This window comes from Barbus barbus (genome assembly GCF_936440315.1).
Source record: "Barbus barbus genome assembly, chromosome: 43".
Classification (NCBI taxonomy): Eukaryota; Metazoa; Chordata; class Actinopteri; order Cypriniformes; family Cyprinidae; genus Barbus; species Barbus barbus.
The window spans coordinates 10,004,684-10,023,785 of NC_136721.1; the positions used below are offsets into that span (position 1 = coordinate 10,004,684).

General features: G+C 35.6%; 2 protein-coding genes across 2 annotated transcripts; both read right to left on the reverse strand.

Annotated features, from left to right (window-relative positions):
- Positions 1 to 2,116: 2,116 nt before the first annotated feature.
- Positions 2,117 to 11,572, reverse strand: LOC306862597 (lymphocyte cytosolic protein 2-like). The gene is made up of 21 exons (XM_079405487.1): positions 11,190 to 11,572; positions 10,880 to 10,942; positions 8,637 to 8,683; positions 7,835 to 7,909; positions 6,895 to 6,929; positions 6,768 to 6,808; positions 6,499 to 6,679; positions 6,320 to 6,417; positions 6,175 to 6,220; positions 6,005 to 6,070; positions 5,792 to 5,820; positions 5,449 to 5,468; positions 5,150 to 5,266; positions 5,035 to 5,053; positions 4,789 to 4,801; positions 4,571 to 4,664; positions 4,434 to 4,474; positions 4,301 to 4,341; positions 3,251 to 3,325; positions 2,972 to 3,121; positions 2,117 to 2,900 (listed from the first exon to the last, which is right to left on the reverse strand). Exons 1-21 carry the CDS (start codon positions 11,322 to 11,324, stop codon positions 2,775 to 2,777), a joined length of 1,512 nt encoding a protein of 503 aa, XP_079261613.1. The 5' UTR covers positions 11,325 to 11,572; the 3' UTR covers positions 2,117 to 2,774.
- Positions 11,573 to 14,633: 3,061 nt separating this feature from the next.
- LOC306862149 (zinc finger matrin-type protein 2) lies at positions 14,634 to 19,083 on the reverse strand. Its single transcript, XM_079404809.1, has 6 exons — positions 19,046 to 19,083; positions 18,541 to 18,631; positions 18,197 to 18,320; positions 17,575 to 17,648; positions 16,239 to 16,384; positions 14,634 to 15,308 (listed from the first exon to the last, which is right to left on the reverse strand). The coding sequence occupies exons 1-6, from the start codon at positions 19,061 to 19,063 to the stop codon at positions 15,165 to 15,167; spliced, it is 597 nt and encodes a 198-aa protein (XP_079260935.1). The 5' UTR covers positions 19,064 to 19,083; the 3' UTR covers positions 14,634 to 15,164.
- Between the last annotated feature and the right edge of the window lie 19 nt (positions 19,084 to 19,102).

Sequence of the window (19,102 nt, forward strand, 5' to 3'; positions counted from 1 at the left end):
AGCCAGACACCTGTCTCACCTGAACTATTTATACAAGTTTTGTAACACCCTCTCTACTCTGATTGGCTGTTACGGTCACACCTCAGCCCTCATTTGTTTGAGGGATGGTGTGTGTGTGTGTGTGTGTGTGTGTGTGTGTGTGTGTGTGTGGGGGGGGGGGGGGGGGGGGGGGGGGGTGATATATCAGTAGAATATCTTAAGTTTCATGAGTGACTTGGGTGGATTAACTTGGTTAAATTCCTGAGTTAAAATTGTCTTATATTACATGAAAATATAGTTTTTAACATTCATATCATTACACAACAGAACATTTTGTTGGCCTATGTCACATATGTTGAATGTAGGTAAAATGGAACAGTTTTGGCAGTTAAAAGCAGCACAATTTACCTGAATATTTCACACTATAAAAGCAGATTATTGTGTTTTAACCTGAGCTATTACAGTGAAATGAGTGATAGATAGATAGATAGATAGATAGATAGATAGATAGATAGATAGATAGATAGATAGATAGATCGTAATTTACATTCTAAAACAAAGGTGTGTATCTTAAATCTCTCAAAGCACATGATTTTGGACGGAAAATGGAGATTTAATAAAATTAATTAGTTTAATGAAAAGCTGACAATTAAATTATGATATAAATTAAATTAACCAGTTCTCATCAGGGCCGGATTCAGCCAGCCCCACTAGGGGGTGCAGGTAGAATATCAGGGGGGCAAGTCATTTTTGGGGTGTCAAATCCCCCCAAACCCCTAAAATGCATAGAAATCTATAATAACTATACTATGGAAACAGAGCCATGTTCCCACTGTGTTACCTACAGCACTTGTGAATTAGCAAGCGGTACACATGTGGATGTCTGGGCTGCAGGAGCCGACCGGGCAGCGGAGAACATTAATGTTCCGTCTGATGAAAAATTTACCGAGAACTCCAGCGTTATACCATACGAGGGAAAAAAAACAAAGAGATTTAAACATTAAAATAAAATAAGCCTTCACACACAGAATATAACCTAGCAGTCAAAAATCCCCCCCCACACACACACACCTGATTCTGGTCTGATTCTAAACAAAATAATTAACATCTGGCTTGACACTGCTAATAGCTTAGCATTTCATTTAGTTTATGGTGTCTTTGAAAGCTGCTCTAATTTGCACCAAGGATTTAAACAAAAATGTATCTATATTCTGTTTGATTTTTTGTTTTAAAAAAACAATTATTCTGATAATTTGTTGCTAGTTCCTAGCTAATTCATTTCATATTGACAATATTATCTTTTGAAACTTGAAAACCTTCACTTTTTGTTTAGTTTGTAATGTGTAACTTTTTTTTTAGTTATCTGAAAAAGTTGTGCTGTGAGGCAATAAATGAAGGGAAATGAAATTACAAGTGTCGACCACACTTTGTCGCCTCGTTGCTGCTGCCAGTGCTAGCTTTAGCAACCAGAAATCGGCGCATACTCGACTCGTCACTCGGTGCAAATTACAAGAGAAAAGCGATAGAGAGATATGGAGGGAATGAGAACACGCTTACAGAAAGAGTAACCAAATAATTTCAGTGACTGACGGCGAAGGAAACTCAAAACAGGGGCTGAGCTCAGCTGACTACAGTGTGTCTGCGTGCTCCGCTCTGCAGTGACTGACTGAGACGTGAAGCTCAGCAGGTTCACCACAAGCAGGTGAAGCGACTGGCCACGCCCTCCCTATGCATCTACCAATCAGTAGCTACTTTGAATGAGGGATAGAGAGCAGAGAGCGCTCACTCTGACCATTTTTCTTGAAATGTTTTTTAAATTTGGGATCTTTGCATGCCATCACGTTTGGGGGGGCATTGCCCCTCCTTGCCCATGCCTATATCCGGCCCTGGTTCTCATATAAATTTTTGAAAAAACAAAACAAAATAAACAATTAGTCATTTTCGGTTTGTTTTACGAGATTTGGCAACACAGACCGCAATCAATCCTGAATGACCTAACTGGGTACGAAACAAGCCTTCTGTAAATCGGTTTAAATGTTAGCCGAAGTGTAGTTAAATATTTAGAAACCACAAAGAAAAGCACACCTATATCAGACACAATGTTAGCATGACAAATTTTCAGGAACGAACACAGACAGGTAGTAAGTGGAGTTTTTATTTGCAGCTTGTTTTTATTCCAAAAGTCATGTAACCGAATCCCTTTTCTTGAGTAAGCTACATCGAGGCTAAGCAGTGATAGAGAGCATTAAGGAAACGGTGACCTGCGTCTTTCCTCTACAAAGGGAGTCCTCAAATTATTAATGGGCAGACAGAATGATTTCACAGAAATAAGCAACAAAACTCAAATCCTTGTTGATAGTTAACGCGATGTAATCCTCAATCAGTCCATCACGCCACACGTTCTTGTAGTATTATATAATCTTTATTGCCATGTCAATATAGGCTACAGTTCATATTTCATAATCATACAAATAAACTTAAAAATCGTGGAACAACTGAAATAATAGACAAAGAGTTTAGTTTGAGAAATAACGAAAACGGTCCTAATATTGATAAAGTACTAATTTATCATTTTGTTTTTAATATGAACATTTAATACTAACACATATTCGGTACTATAGAATGTGCAGCTATGGATTCAAAAACGTAGGCCTATATAATGTTACCAGAGTCATACGTTTTTGAATTTTTTACAGACCTTTTGACAGTTATGAATGGTGTGATTTGAGAAAAAACCCTGAATGAAATGTAATAACTGAAACTAACTGTAAGTTAGTCTCATGTAGACTAAAGGTTTAATATCTAGCTGGATAGATCAGAGCACACTGGTTCTGTTGGCTTGCTTCTCGGTTCTTAGCATCAATAAGAAGGAGTGGCATGTGTTTGTGCTGGCTGATAATGTCGCTGACCCGCTCAAAAGTCTGCCAAAAACAAACATTAGTCATTATGCATGTAGATATGATTAAGGACATAAAAAAACAAGTTTTAATACCTCTGAGGATTTCAGACCAGTGCCTAGCATAAAGCCATCATGATTTCTGCGGATCTGAATGTTGAAAACTTTATCCTGGTACAGGACCACGAGTGTGTAGGGCTGGTTTGAAGATCGGTTTGAACTGTCTCGCACAAGGAACGTCCCATCCTGACAGAGGGCACATTTCAACAGATTATCTTTGTTAACCTGATATCAAAAGTGACATTTGTATTTCCTAAAGTTAAGAAGAATGTAAAGAACCCAAACTTTTAAGTGCCATATACACAAATGTCTCACCCTGTTAACTCTTCTCAGGCAGCTCTCTGCCTCACCGCGGCTGACCTGACCAACATACCAAGCTGGATCCATGTCCTATAAATGGAGAAATAACAGTATTAGGGCTGACAATGATTCATTTTCATCTTATCTGAGAAAATAACGATTTATTAAATCCAAATATTTTACAAAGATATAATAGTGATATAAACAAAATTCATCTTAGAACATGCTATTTCTTTATCGGAACAGATTTGGAGAAATTTAGCATTGCAACACTCACCGGATCCTTTGCAGTGAATGGGTGCCATCAAAATAAGAGACTAATAAACAGACTAATAGAAACATAATTCACAATAATTCATACACAACTCCAATCCATCAATTAATGTCTACTGAAGTGCAAAGCTGTGTTTGTACTAAACAAATCCATCAAGACATTTTTAACTTCAAACCACATCTTAAATATCCATAATATTGCTGTCTCCAGTTAAAAAGACATCTCATCTAATCCAGGAGCGAAATATGCACATATCAAGCACTATTTGTAAGCAAAAACAGTCCAAACCAGTTTAAAAAAAACATGTTGTTGGATTTTGATGTGATAGAACAACAAGAGATGGACTTTTTATTTTTTACTGGAGGAAGCATTATTATGGACCGTCAAAAGTGACGGTTTAAAGTTAAAAAGCCTTAATGATGGATTTGTATCTTACAAACACACAGCCTCACAAGACGTTAATTGATGGACTAGAGTCATGTCGATCACTGTGATGTTTTCATCAGCTGTTTGGACTCTCATTCCGACGGCACCCATTCACTCCAGAGGATCCACTGGTGAGCAAGTGATGCAATGTTAAATTTCTCCAAATCTTTTCTGATGAAGAAACAAACTCATCTACATCATGTATGGCCTGAGGGTGAGTAAATTTTCACCAAATTTTATTTTTTGGGTTTTTTAACTGATACTAGAAAGTAGACTCCTGTAGCATCTCGAAGGAAATGAAATGCAACACAAAGGTGCCATCTGCTGGTTGATGTGTCAAGCTCAAGCATTTCAGCCTACTGTACCTGCTTGCTGCCCATGTCTGTTTGAGGAGGTGCTGCTCTTGCTTTCATTCAACAACAAAAAAGGATTTAATTAGTTATTTTCATTAAATGTATAGTAGGATTAATTATGCAATGCAATGCAATGCGTGCTCACCATCCTGCAGTTTTGGCGGTAGTGATCGACTGGGGTGAACACTGTGAAATGTGACAGAAAACGAATATTCAGCAATATCTCCTTGAATAGTGTGAAATCTGACCGCCTACAGTTGGTGTTCTCATTTGAATGCATACTTGTCTGTTTGATAGGACTGCCCGTGGGTTCCTGGCGGTCTTGGTGAAGGGTTCCTGGTGTGCAGTGGGAATGTGTTGGAGTTGTGCCTGGCAGCTGTAAGAATCGAAACTTAAACTTAATTAGGGTTTTAAGATTTTTTTTCTTTACTGATGATAATAAAGCGTATAACCATCTCATCAAAATATGAAAACACACAAAACATGATAAAGTTACTTACTGTCGTCACGAAACTGTTGATGAAAAAACATTAAAATGAAGTATGAGTGACTGAATATTATGTAAATTGCACAAACATATCTATCTATCTATCTATCTATCTATCTATCTATCTATCTATCTATCTATCTATCTATCTATCTATCTATCTATCTATCTATCTATCTATCTATCTATCTATCTATCTATCTATCCTCTCGCTATATATATATATATTTGTGTGTGTGTGTGTGCTTAATGTGATTACCTCATTTCTGTGGTCAGGTCTGTTGGAAAATCAAAGTACAGGTTACAGTTTTTCTTTGTGAAAAGAATGGTGCAGTGTAAACTTAATTAATTTTTTTATTTTTTATGAATCTGACCTGTTTTGAGAGTAGCCTGGTGTAACAGAGGAGGCGCTTCTGCGCACCCCTGGAGGAGGAAGTGAGGGTTTGGCAATTCTCATTGGGTCTACTGGTGGTGGCTCCAATGCAGGGAGTCTGAAGCAAATTAAATAAAAGCAAAAGAAAACATCCCGAAAAATGGATGAAAAATTAGATCCCCCCCCAAAACAAAGAATTTCACAGTAATTTGCAGCTGCTATGAATAGTGGATTCTACGTACACACACAGATGTGCAAGAGAATGTCAGCTGTTTTAAATAGTAAATCATACCACTGTACCTTTTTGGTGGTTGGCCAGCCTACAGAAAAAAAGTAATTATTAAAGAAATAGCATTTTACAGATCCATTGAAATTTAAAGTTATTATGGTCTACTATAAAAAAAAAATTAAACTTTGAATTGGAAAGACAAAATATTAGGAAAAAGTACACACACATACATACACACACACGCACACACACACACACACAGACACACACACACACACACACACACACACACACACACACACACACACACACACACACACACACAGACACACACAGACACACACACACACACACACACACACACACACACAGTGGCAAATTCTATGTCAAGGTAGGACAACTTAACAAACTTACTCTGTCAAGCGAGCATGAGCCTCTTCCACCTGTGAAGACACAATAAAGTTTTAGGGTTGTTAAAACACACAACCTGTAATTACAATACAGTTTAGAATCAAAGCCTTCCCTTCAGACGCTGCCTACATTATCTTTATTGATGGCTTTGACACGAGGTCATATCAAGGTAATCTGAATTGCATTATTTCTCAATTATTATTTGCTAAAATTGACCTGCTACAGCTGGAGGTAGGACTCTGTCTAGAGCTCCTGGCTTTGTACTGCGGTCCACAGCAGGTGCTATAAGAGCACAGGAGGGTAGAAACCACAAATAGAAATGGTGAATAAGTTCAGCAACATCATACCCAGTTTATCTTTAACTGAAAATTAGAATACTTCCCTACCTGGGGGTTTTTTTAGGGGCCGCTCTTCTCTCATAGGTAGTCCAACCTATCGATCACAATATTGAGTTTATAGCAAAGAAGTCTCAAAAAATGAAAACCAGAGATGAAGAGGGACGCATACTGTTTGGAAATATGAAGGACTCACACTTGGCCGCTCTACAGGAGGGAGAGCGGGTCCAGGGCCCGGGCGCTCCGGGGGGACAGGCGGTTGAATTCTGCTCACTCCACGTGTGCGGTTATTATCTGATGAAACAAGGAATCCTATCATGAATTTTCCAAAGACTGAGACAACATTAGGATGGAAAAGTGTCCCGTTCTGCATACCAATATAATCGCTGTTTTCCATGGGTTTTGCGGGGCAGATCTGGGCCGTGTCTTCATTAGGCTCGGTTGGCGGAGGCTCATAGCTGTTATCACTGTCTGACGCTTCTTCTGGGGACTCATAGTCTCCACCGCTAGCTTCTCCATCATTCGAATCAGGATTCTCGTAGTCATCATCACTCTCCTTAAGGATAAAAGAATACATGTGTTCTGCTGGTAAGATGTGATGCTGATCCCTTCAAAATGGTTTTAAACACAAATACGACACTTACAAACTCCTCAGAGTCCCATGCTTGATCTTCATGTTGCTCAACTGAAAATATTCAGAGCAGACTTCTTCTAGACACTATCTTAAAAGTTTAATTTTTAGCATTGAATATATTGTACTTTATGTCATACCTGGTGGTTGTGGGTAGCTGGGAACTGGTGATGGCCTGTTACAAAACACTAAGGATAATCAGTTGTGTGCTGACGGTAGATGTACTATATGCTGGTTATATAATGACTCATTTAATTTACTCGCCCTCATGTCATTTCGAACCTGTGTGAAGTTTCTTCTTCTGTGGAACTAAAAAGATAATCCTATTTCTTATTGGTCAATACAATGAAAGTAAGTTGGGTCCAATATTTATGCACAGTTGGGTCCAAACATTTTCATTAGACAAAAAAAAAAAAAAAAAAAAAAAAGTTCCTCAAAAGACATTTTTCAAAATATCTTCTTTCTGCTGAAGAAGGGTAAGTTTTACACACTTGGAACAAAATGAGGGCGAGTAAATGATGACAGGATGTTAATATCTGGGACAACAAACCTTTAAAGGTTCAGCAAGAACACAGATGTGATGTCTGGGTAACCACATACTTATAGAGTCAGATCGTACACGCTAACCTTTACAAGTCTGGGGTCAGTAGTTTAAAACTTTTAATATGCAATAAATCAAAAGCGACAGTAGAGACATTTATAATTACCACAAAAGGTTTCTGTTTCGAATAAATTCTATTCTTGAACTTTTTAAGAAAAGTTCCCTCAAAAATAGTAAGCAGCACATCCATTTCCAACATTAATAAAAATAAGCAATGTTTCTTGAGCAGCAAAATTAGCAAACTGGAATGATTTCTGAAGGATCATGTGATACTGAAGACTGAGTGCTGCTGAAAATGTAGCTTTGCTTCACAGGAATAAATGACATTTTCAAATATATTTGAATAGAAAACAGTTATTTTGAAGTTGTTTTTAATCTAATAAATGCAGCATTGGTGAGCTTACTGACCCCAAACTTTTAATGGTTATTTCATATATATATATATAACACAAGATTTGTGATGGTAGAGATGTACTGGCCTTATTGTTGGAATCGGCGGAAATAACCCCTTCTTCTTCTGTTTGTTGATTTCCTGACAAATCTTGGAGATGAGCCTAAACGTATTAAGAGAAGTTTCACAAACTCAAAGTGTAACCTCCATTACTGGCACATTATTAATTAAAGCACATTATTGCTTTAAGACAAATAACCGAATGTAATTATTGCTTTAAGTACTGGTTGAGGTTCAGCTCAAGCAGGATGTGGTAATTTTCTGTCCTCATTTCTGTGCACCTGACAATGCTTAATAAACTAACAAAAATCACTTTACCATGAAGTCACTGTCTCATACCTAAATCCAAATACGCTTTGGGGAAAAATCAATAAGATCTGCTTGTTTAAGTGTTATCGAGGTGTGGGTGTTTTCAACAATTTCACACCAAACATGCTCTGCAAAACAGTTTCTGCATCAACGCAATGGTTCCTGCCACATCTGCTTCTCTGGTTTATCTTTCCTGTGCAGTATTTCCTCTTAATGTCACTATGTCATCGGTGGCGGTCTTGCACATTTCTATCTGTTTGAACACTTTTATACTGTGAAATAATATGGCAACATAATGATCTACAGTTGCCTTTAAAAGATTTGAAAGCACAGTGACTGTATTTTTAAAATAAATAAATACAAAGTATGTATTTGAATACTCTGGATATGATATATTATTCTTCAATTTATGGAAGATAAATTCACAATGTCTAAAGTATTCTTGATGTTCACCCAGTATAGAATAAGAAAAAGGAACACCAAATATGCTAAATAAGCACAAAAATATAACCAGTACTTACGGCGCATGAAGCTTAGGGAACTTTTGAAGGTCATTGTCAGACATACTCTGAAAAAATATATACAGACTGATTTTAAATGGATCAAACTGGCTGTGTGTGTGTGTGTGTATAGGTACACTATACCAGTCAAAAGTTTTTGAACAGCAAGATTTTTTATGTTTTTTTAAAGAATACTCTTCTGCTCACCAAGCCTGCATTTATTTGATCCAAAATACAGCAAAAGCAGTAATATTGTAAAATAGTTTTACTATTTAAAATAACTGCTTTCTATCTGAATATATTTTAAAATCTAATTTATTCCAGTGATCAGAGCTAAATTTTCAGCATCATTACTCCAGTCTTCGATGATCCTTCAGAGATCATTCTAATATGCTGATTTGCTGTTTAAGAAACATTTATTATTAGTATCAATACTAAAAACAGTTGAGTACATTTTCAGGATTCTTCGTTGAATAGAAAGATCCAAAGATCAGCATTTATCTAAAAAAAAACTTTTGTAACATTATACCATTCAAAAGCTTGGAGTCAGTATAATTTTTTTGTGTGGGGGGTTATAGAAATTAATACTTTAATTTAACAAGGATGCTTTAAATGGATGATAAAGTGATGATAAAGACATTTATAATGTTACAAACGATTTCTATTTCAGATAAACGCTGTTCTTCTGAACTTTCTATTCATCAAAGAAACCTGAAAAAAATCTACTCTGCTGTTTTCAACATAATAATAATAAATGTTTTTTGAGCGCCAAATCAGAATATTAGAATGATTTCTGAAGGATCTGGACTGGAGTAATAATGGTAAAAACTCAGCTTTTAAATAACAGAAATAAATTACTCCGGTATACTGAATGTATTTTGAAATATACACAAATAGAAAACAGTTTATTTGAAATAGTAAAAATATAATTTTTTTTTACTGTTTTTGCTGTACTTTGGATCAAACAAATGCAGGCTTGGTGAGCAGAAGAGACTTCTTTATAAAATCTCTAAAATATCTTCTGTTCAAAACCTTTTGACTGGTAGTGTGTATATGCACATGTACACTGCATGGCCAAATAAAAAAGTCACCATTTGGATTTAAATAAGCAAATACTGGTTGGATCATTACTGCATTGATTAATATGTTTCTGGCATGTTTTGTAAGAATTCTTTTAACTCTAACAGCCATGTCAGAAGATGTACAGGTCCATATTCCAGGATGACAATGTCATAGGGCCCAAACCATGACATAATGGTTTAATTAGCATGAGGAACAATATTCATGTATGTATTTCATTGTCCTATAACCTGGAGTTGACTTTACAGAGTGGTTACGGAGACTCTCCCGTTGTCAATACAACATCCGAGCCAAACATTTATGTTGTGACATTACATAACATCATCGAAACAATTCCATAACGAACACACAATGTTATCAAAGCTAAAGGCTGTCCAATGATATATTAGAGTGTGTTTTTTTGGACAAGCTGATTCTAGCACATCCCAAAGACTTTCAATGATTTTATAAGATCAGGACTCTGTGGTGGCCAATCTTTCACAATTTGAGCCACAACCTTGGCACTGTCATCCTGGATTAGGTACATGGGTACATCTTCCGACATGGTTGTTTAAGCAATAAATGCTATGCACTGCATCAGTTCGGGTTAAAAACATTAATCACTGCAATAATGATTCGATCCTTCAAAATCATTTGAAGGATCATTTGAACATAAATATAGATAAACATACAAACACATTTAGAACTTAGAACTTTTTTATGACTGATTAGGAGTTGGTTGTTGGAAATAGAAGACCTTGAGAGAGTTTTTAGAGGTTAACAGTTTACTTGGTAGTTAGTTTCTAATAACAGCACTTCCTAAATTACTGGATCAAGGGAAACAATGATACCACATTGAGTCAGACCACAGACATCTGTTTTGTAACGGGAAATTTTTGTCCGTGCTCCATAATGGATATAAATATTTAAGAAAATGTAATTAATAGCTTTTTTTATATAAATGCAAACACAAACATCCTTAACATCAAACTAATTTCATGCATAGGGCCAAAATTAGGCCTATACTAAATTATCATGACATACAAAATGATGATTACATATGCCAAAAATGGTCAATTCTGGTTTCTAAATGCCTCTTGAATTTCATTAATTTCCCCCTGCGGTCAGAACGGCCTGTGACACAGTTTTGGGTTGTGACATCCCAAAACTGCTAGACTAAATTTTTTTAAGACATACATACATACCAGGAACCTTTGTCCATTGATGTTATGCCGTGTCACGACCTTATCACACCTGCTTAGATTCCGCTAAAGATAATGAAAAATAAATGATATCAGCTGGATATACATGCTCAAAGACATAATATCTCCAACACAATGTAAAATTAAATATCATTACATATCAAATATAGGTCTGTAGAAGTACATTCAACTCTATTTAAGATTCACTGTTGCATAACAAATGTCTGGTTTAATAATGCATTAATTACAACAGATAGGTTTTCCATTTCACTTCACATTTTACATTGAAACATAGAAAGCAAAAGCAACTTACTTTCTTCAGAAAGTCTGCTAACCGTTGTGAATCCCAGCTCAGAACCTCCGATTTGGATGGAATACTATCAGAACTCATTATTCCAAACGTGCTACACTTACTTACAAATATCAAATCCCAGATACCAAAAAGCATTGAAAAAAAAATTCAAAATGTTGCCACTCTCACTGTTTTCACACTGTGCCTGACACTATGTCTACTGAGAACACAGACTGGTGCCAAATCAAAAAAGATCATAGAAAAAAGAAATCAAGAGATAATACTCCAGTAACAGAATCACGCAGTTTCAAATGTAGAAGCGGGAGAATCACTCAAAATTCGACCAACATTTTCAAAAATAACTATAAAAAGCACAACACCCTGGATTTGCATGTGCACAGAATGAAAAGAAAGAATGACATCCACTTCCCCATATACTTCCTGTTAATGATTGTTTTGACAAATAGGGGAAGTACAGCCCCTTCATGAAAAAAGAAGCTATTTCTTAATTTGTTGTAATTCATCTTCGACACCTCAGACAGATGTAATCTATAAGCACTGGACATTATGAACTACTGGACTCAATCTGATGGACTTTTTAGTCTTCGGTGAGATCCTAGACACACAATGCAAGTTTAAAACTACATTATTTTGTTTTGATTATCTGCCTCTTTATCTATATCTTGTCAGTTCCACATGCCATGTGATTCTTAAATTTTGGTTTTGAATGTTGATAAATGGCTTAAGAGCTGTTTAGTGCAAATTAACCCTTGCTAGTTACATAAGACAACACAAGCAAAGTCAATTTATGAGCAGTACATCATGAATGATTTCTGAATTGATAAAATAACGTTTAGGAGTTTGCAAAACAAATCATATATTCATCAAAGTTGTAATATATACCATCATTTTTTTTATAGTCACCTTTTAATTTCATCTTTTAGTTCAGAGCTTCATTCGCCATTAGTTGATGCTTCTGGGGGTTAAATATTTAACTTATAATTTAAATATACATTTAAATTTGAATTTAACATTCAGACTGATAATTAACAACTATTTTATCATATTAATTGAGGGGGTTTTTATTAAACAAAAAACAAAAAAAACAAAACTGGTTAAATTGTGGAATTTTTGTGGCTTTGTTTTAAAACTAGCACCCAAATTATTGTATTATGGGAATTGTGCTGCTATTTCCCATCTAAGAAGCACATTTGCAAAAGACACTGACAAAAAGTGAGATGGTGTGAATGATTATGTGGATCGTGATCTGCAACACGGATGGCAGGTTCAGTCCCTGAACTGTTCACATTTAACACCCACAACTGGAAACTATGCGCTTCAAGCTTTCAGTTGCTCCTGTTCTAGAGGTTAGTTCATGGAAATATCTCGGTAAATGTGCTTCCATCACTGAATATCCACTTTGATGTAGCTTTAAGTGTATTTGCTTCACAAACCTATAAACGGATGTTCAGATATGATTATCATATTACACGTACTTGATGTCATGCACCAAAACACTTACAATGCCCCTAACTTGTCACACAGTTATTTCCATTTCCTGGCTGCTTCCGAAATATGAGGTGGTTCAGTGGGTGTATTAAAATCTGTTTGGAGGGCAAAGTTAGCAGTCTTCATTCAGAATAATGTTATCCTGTTTTTTAAATATGTCAATAATGTTTTAATGAGCTCCCACAATGAATTCTGTTGCAACACTTTTTTTTATTATTTTAGAGGAAACTATTATTACATTGTGCATTTTTGGAGTGGCTCTTTAAAACATTATTTTCCTTTTTTAATGCCAATTTTAAATTCAATTACTTGAGCATTTTGTGACCAATGCTTAAGACTGTTAAGAACTCAATTTTACAGTCTCAATGGCTACACGTTTGTTTTTGGAGATCTCAGACCTGTCATTGATGCTCAGTTTTTCCTCATTTTTGCTATAGCAGACTCATTATATTTCCTCTTTATCTGTGCACAATGGCAATGGTATTGTAGGCTAATGAAAGGACAGAACCGTCTGGCACGTCACCATATGTGTCCGTGCAGTGTGAAGATCTGAGCTGCTTCCCTTTGTCAATTTTGTGAACTTTTTGGCTGGTCTTTTGTTAGAATATTTATGTTGTGAGTTGGCATTAATGTATTCAAAATTGATTCAGAATTTAGATTTATTCTTTGTTATTGATTATTTTGCCAGATATGCATTTTCATTTGCCAGTAAATTTATGGAAGCCAATAGCACCACCTGGTGGTGATGTACTATACAAATCAATGGCCGTTAAAACTTTCCTTTTGATAATTAGTCAAGTTAGAAAGGTTTATTATATTTGTTGTATGAGCATAAATAATAATTCTGTAACTGATGTAACTATAAAACTGTAATAAAATGAACTAAGAATCTATGGTGTGTACCTCTTTAAAGTATCTTTTTACACACACACACACACACGCACGCACGCACGCGCGCGCACGCACTTGCGAAAGTATTCATACCCCTTAATTTTTTTCACATTTTGTTATGTTGCTGCCTTATGTTAAACTGCTTTAGATTACTTTTTTTTCCACATCAATCTACACTCCATCCACCATAATGGTAAAGCATAAAAATGGTTTTTAACATCTTTGCAAATTTATAAAGAAAAAAAAAAAATTCTATTCATACCCTTTTCTGGGACAGCTGAAATTTAGCTCCATCCCAAAAGTAAAGTGTGCTGGTAGCAGCCTCATGCCGTGGGGCTGTTTTTCAGCGGCAGGGACTCGTCAGAGTAGAAGAAAAGCTCAGTGCACCAAAATATTGAGATAACCTGAGTGAAAACACAGTCCAGAGCATTCAGCACCTCAGACTGGGCAGAATGTTCACCTTCAAACAGGACAATGACACTAAGCACACAGCAAGAGTGGCTCTGTGAATGTCCTTAAGTGGCCCAGCCAGAGCCTGAGCTTGAACCCAATCAAATATTTCTGGAGAAACCTGAAAATGTGTGTCTGCCCCCATCCAGCCTGACAGAGCTTGAGAGGTGAGGAGAAAAATAGCAGATGATTGCCAAATGTTGAAGAGCAAAGCTTGTCGCATCAAACAAAAAAAGACTTTAGACTGTAAAGGTGCTTCAGCTAAATATTTAGTTAAGGGTATAAATACTTATGCAATGTACTTATTTCAGTTTTTTTTTTTTTTTAATACTTTTATGAAGTTGTGACAATTCTGTTTTTGCTTTGTCAATATGGTGTATGGAGTGTAGATTGATGTGGGAAAAAACTAAAGCAGTAACATAACAAACCTGAAAAAAAATGGAGGGATATGAATACTTTTGCAATAGGCACTGTGTGTGTTTGTGGTGTATGTATGTATATATATATATATATATATCATTTATATGTATGATGTTCTATCTATCTCACGCACACAATTTATTATGGCTGTAGCTAGTATTGTTTTGTACTTAAATACAGTAGAAAACTCTGAAAGGATGTTAGATGTTTTTAATGTAAAATTACCACAGATTACAATCTATCAGTCTCCTTATATTAAAAAAACCCTCTATAATTACACAACTAACAGTTTTCTTATTCCCTTGTCTGCCCCACATCTACCGAGACGTTAGGGAATAGAAGCATCAAGTTTTGTCTTCAAAAGAGGTCATATTGTTTTAATTTGAACCTTTTCGGTTTCATTGTGTGCAAAGTATAAGAGGGTAACTTCAGACACAACTCATAGAACATTTATGCAAATGCAGCCCTATTTACACAATGACGTTATTAAAAAAACTTCATTATAACAAGGAGTGGGATTCAGATTGACGAAATTATGCTGATGTTCTATGTTCAAGGGCCAAAAACAGGTTACCCACCACGTGTTGGGTCATAAGTATTTAACAGAATGTGCGATAAAAAGCTGTGTGGTCCTGTAAAGCAATAATGAAGTTCTTGCCAATTTTCATACAGTTCAGGGTTACCTATTCAGAGAAGGCCTTTTTGGGCAAACATTATAATGAGTGATCAGTGGCCTTTTTTGGAAGATCCAAAACCTGAGAATCCCATCACAGCAGCCATTTCATCATCATCTTCAAAGTTAAGATCTTCTTCTGCGTTTCTTTTCTTTTCCTTTTGCTTTTCTTTTCTGTAGGCCTTTGCTTTCTCCTCCTTAACAACAGCATGAAAAAAAATAAGGATCGGTTATGAACTCTTTGAGTATTGATAAACAGAAAAAAAAATTAATTCTTAAAGGGACAGTTCACCCAAAAATGATTAATTTACACACCCTCAGAATAGCAAAGAAGATTTTTAGTTGAAATCGTGGTCCTTGGTGATTCATAAATGCAAGTCAAAAGCTACCGGCACTTAAGAGTTATAAAAAGGCAAGATAAAATGAATACCTATAGCTGATGATATCATGACATATTAAATATTTTGATACCTTGAAGCAAAGCGACTGGTCGGTGCAAGAAACTGAACATTATTCACAGCATTGTTACCTTTAATCCATAACCTCAGGCAAATGGGGAAGTCTGATTCTTTTCCGCAAACTGGTTCTTTCGGACATGTCATTTTACAAATTACCAACTGATCAGTTTGTTTACACAATTAAGCAGTGACAGTTCAGGACGATTTAGTAAACTGGTTTATCCAGTCCACTAAAAAAGACCCAGTTCAAAAGAATGATTCATTCACTGACACTGCTTGCCTCAGGCTATGAATTACAGGTAATAATGTTCTAATTAATGTTTCTTGCACAGACTGATATCAATATATAGTTGTTTTTTTTTTATTCTCAAGTGCCAATAGCTGCTGGAACATGGTTTAAAAAAAATTCTTTACTGTTCTACTGAAGAAAAGTCCCCTACATCTAGGATGACCTGATGGTGAGTAAATTAACAGCAAATCTTTTTTATTTCTGGGTTAATTATCACTTTAAGATTTAGATTTTTTTTTTTCAGAGAAGTAGCTACCATGTTACAGAAAGCATGCACTGGACATCCCAAAAATGATACTTTATGAGTTAAGATGCACTGGTTTTCAAGACATTTATCTGCGTGTCACCTGTCCGTAATGAACCTCAATTTCAACACTGACCTCCTCTCGCAACTCCTTCATTCGTTCCTCAAAATCATATTCCTTCTGCTTTTCCTCCAGCTTTTTCTTGTTTACTTCAAAACGTTTTTTAACTTGGTCCAGTGAAGAGCGCTCTACTCGCATGGACATTCCCAGGTTTCTCTGATCTGTATAATGGCAAAATAAATGTAGTTGAAAATGAGTTAGAAAATGCTACTGACCAAGTATGCTTACAAAATATTTGACTTTTCTACAGAAATACAACAGCTAGACACTGAATTATAAAAGTAGCAAGTGCAGAATAATAACAAAATAAAGAATATATGACCCTGGAAAACCACAAAACCAGTCATAAGGGTCAATTTTTTTTAAATTGATATTTATTAATCATCTGAAAGCAAAATAAATAAGCTTTCCATTGATGTATGCTTTGTTAGGATAGAACAATTGACTGAGATACAACTATTTGAAAATCTGGAATCTGAGGGTACAAAAAAAAGTTAAAAAGTATTGAGAAAATCGCCTTTAAAGTTGTCCAAATGAAGTTCTTAGCAATGCTTAATACTAATCAAAAATAAAATTAAGTTTTGATATTTACGGTAGGAAATTTACAAAATATCTTCATGGAACATGATCTTTACTTAATATCCTAATGATTTTTGGCATAAAAAAAGGATAATTTTGACCCATACAATGTATTTTAGGCTATTGCTACAAATATACCCCAGCGACTTAAAACTGCTTTTGTGCTCCTGGGTCACATATATATACAAAGAGCTGTTATGTACAGATAGTATAAACATTCATTTAAATATCACATTAGGATTTGTACATATAGGCCTGGTTTCACAGACAGGGCTTAAACTAAGACAGGACTAGGCCATAGCTCAATTAGGACATTTACCCCCGGTTTCACAGACAAGGCTTAAGCCTAGTCCCAGACTAAAGTGTAAGTCTGAGCTGTTTTAACTGAAAGAAACTTGCACTGACTGATCTTAAAATATATCAGTGCCTTTGTTTTGTCTCAAGATGCACAACAGTAATGTTTTTTCTAAGGCATGTTAATAAAAATTACTTAAATTTCCTAATTGAACAATGGCCTAATCCTGGTACTTTACTGTTGTGCATCTTGAGGCAAAACAAAGGCACTGATATATTTTAAGATCAGTCAGAGCAAGTTCCTTTCAGCTGAAACAGCTCAGACTTCGATTTTAGTCTAGGACTAGGCTTAAGCCTCGTCTCTGAAACCAGGGGATAGTGAGTAAAAATAGAAATATATGCTACATGTGTTTCATATATATGTAATATGAATATTCTGCATAAAATACAAGAAACAAACAAAGACCGCAATACTTACGTTTTTTACCATTGATATGATCCAAGAAATTTATGGAATCTTTTACTACGCAATCACAGACATTGCAGTAGTACCTGAGAATAAGGAAATGCATGATTATATCAACAGAAATAGCACAAAACCCTGAAATATTGTCAGCCAATAAAAGGACTCTGGATAACATACATTATGTTTCAACAGAGCGTCAGCTAAATGAATAAATGTAAATGTGAATAAATGTAACAAAACATAAAAAAACTAAACACTACTCTCTATTTTTTAAATCAATATTGTGATTTCATTTTGACTTTTGATCACCATTCTGACATAACATTTCCTGACAATTTACATTTATAAATGTATTTTGGTTTTATGAATTTAAATTTGAAACATTTTTTCAAAAGGAAACCAGGAAAGCTTTATCAAAAGAGATGTTGATTAGTAGCTGAAGTAGTAGTTGCGGCTTTATTGACAATATTTGCAGGCACCATATCTTTGCATAAATAGTGCTTTCTACAGTTTAGAAACCCTGCATGTTCACATCATGATATTATTATGATTTTGATTAATCGCACAGCCCACTCACGTTCATAAACTCATACTGTTGTAGTATTAGTACAGCCATTGTATAGCTGACACCCACCCTCCCATCTCAGCCTGTGGTGTGGTCTTTGTGATGACGATTGTCTTCCCCAGTCTTGACTCCAGATCCACTTTATAATCTCTGTGGCGGAGAAGCTCCCGCTTGACAGGGGGCACAGGCTTGCCTGAAGAATGGAAAAGATGGATAATATCAGAAATACAGCTGGAAATTATTTTCTTGGATGAACTATTGTCAGCTGATCCAATTTTATTTGATCCTTTACGTGACAATCTAACATAAAATGTAATAAATGCATTCTTTCACTAAAGCGTATACACAGGGGAAAAAAATTAATATACATATCTATATATATAAATGAAAGGATACAACATTGTTTTGCTTACCATCTTTTTTCTCTCTCTCTTCTGTGAGTCGTTTCTGGGCCAGGTCTTCATATTCATCTTTGTCCCATTTACGACGAAAATCATTCTTGGACTACAAAAACAAACAGATGCTATTATAAACACGTTAAACAAAGGAATCACATCAGCTGTATTCAGAAATATGCTGAAAATGCACAGAAAAGCATGTGCACAAGATCGACCATATAATAAAACCTATTCGATCATACTGATAGTTTAACAAGGCTGGTGGCCAGCAATACTAGAGATACCAGATTGCAAAACGCCTCATAGTTAAATATATCCGTGTTCTTGTTTTTGTATACAATAACAAAACAAATCCATCTGGAGTCACAACCCTCAACCAGCTTTCATTTGTCCAGGCTACAGCTACATCTACACTTTTTAAAAGACGAAATTAAGAACATAAACAATGGCCAGAGAAAGTGGATCGATTAAAATTCTAAACAAAGAAGGAAACCTAAACAAGTCTGAACAAAATTCTTACCCCACTGCCAGACGCCATTTTGCTATCGTGAAGCCGTAAAACGTGCGTGTGTTGTTG

Coding starts and splice junctions, on each gene's coding strand:
- LOC306862597 (XM_079405487.1), bottom strand. CDS start 11,324: ATGCTTTTTGGTATCTGGGATTTGATATTTGTAAGTAAGTGTAGCACG. Junction 6,221..6,319: donor CTCCTGTAGAGCGGCCAAGT/GTGAGTCCTTCA, acceptor TGTGATCGATAG/GTTGGACTACCTATGAGAGA. Junction 5,469..5,791: donor GCTCATGCTCGCTTGACAGA/GTAAGTTTGTTA, acceptor TTTTTTCTGTAG/GCTGGCCAACCACCAAAAAG.
- LOC306862149 (XM_079404809.1), bottom strand. Junction 18,321..18,540: donor AGAGAGAGAGAAAAAAGATG/GTAAGCAAAACA, acceptor TCCATTCTTCAG/GCAAGCCTGTGCCCCCTGTC. Junction 15,309..16,238: donor TGAAGGAGTTGCGAGAGGAG/GTCAGTGTTGAA, acceptor GCTGTTGTTAAG/GAGGAGAAAGCAAAGGCCTA.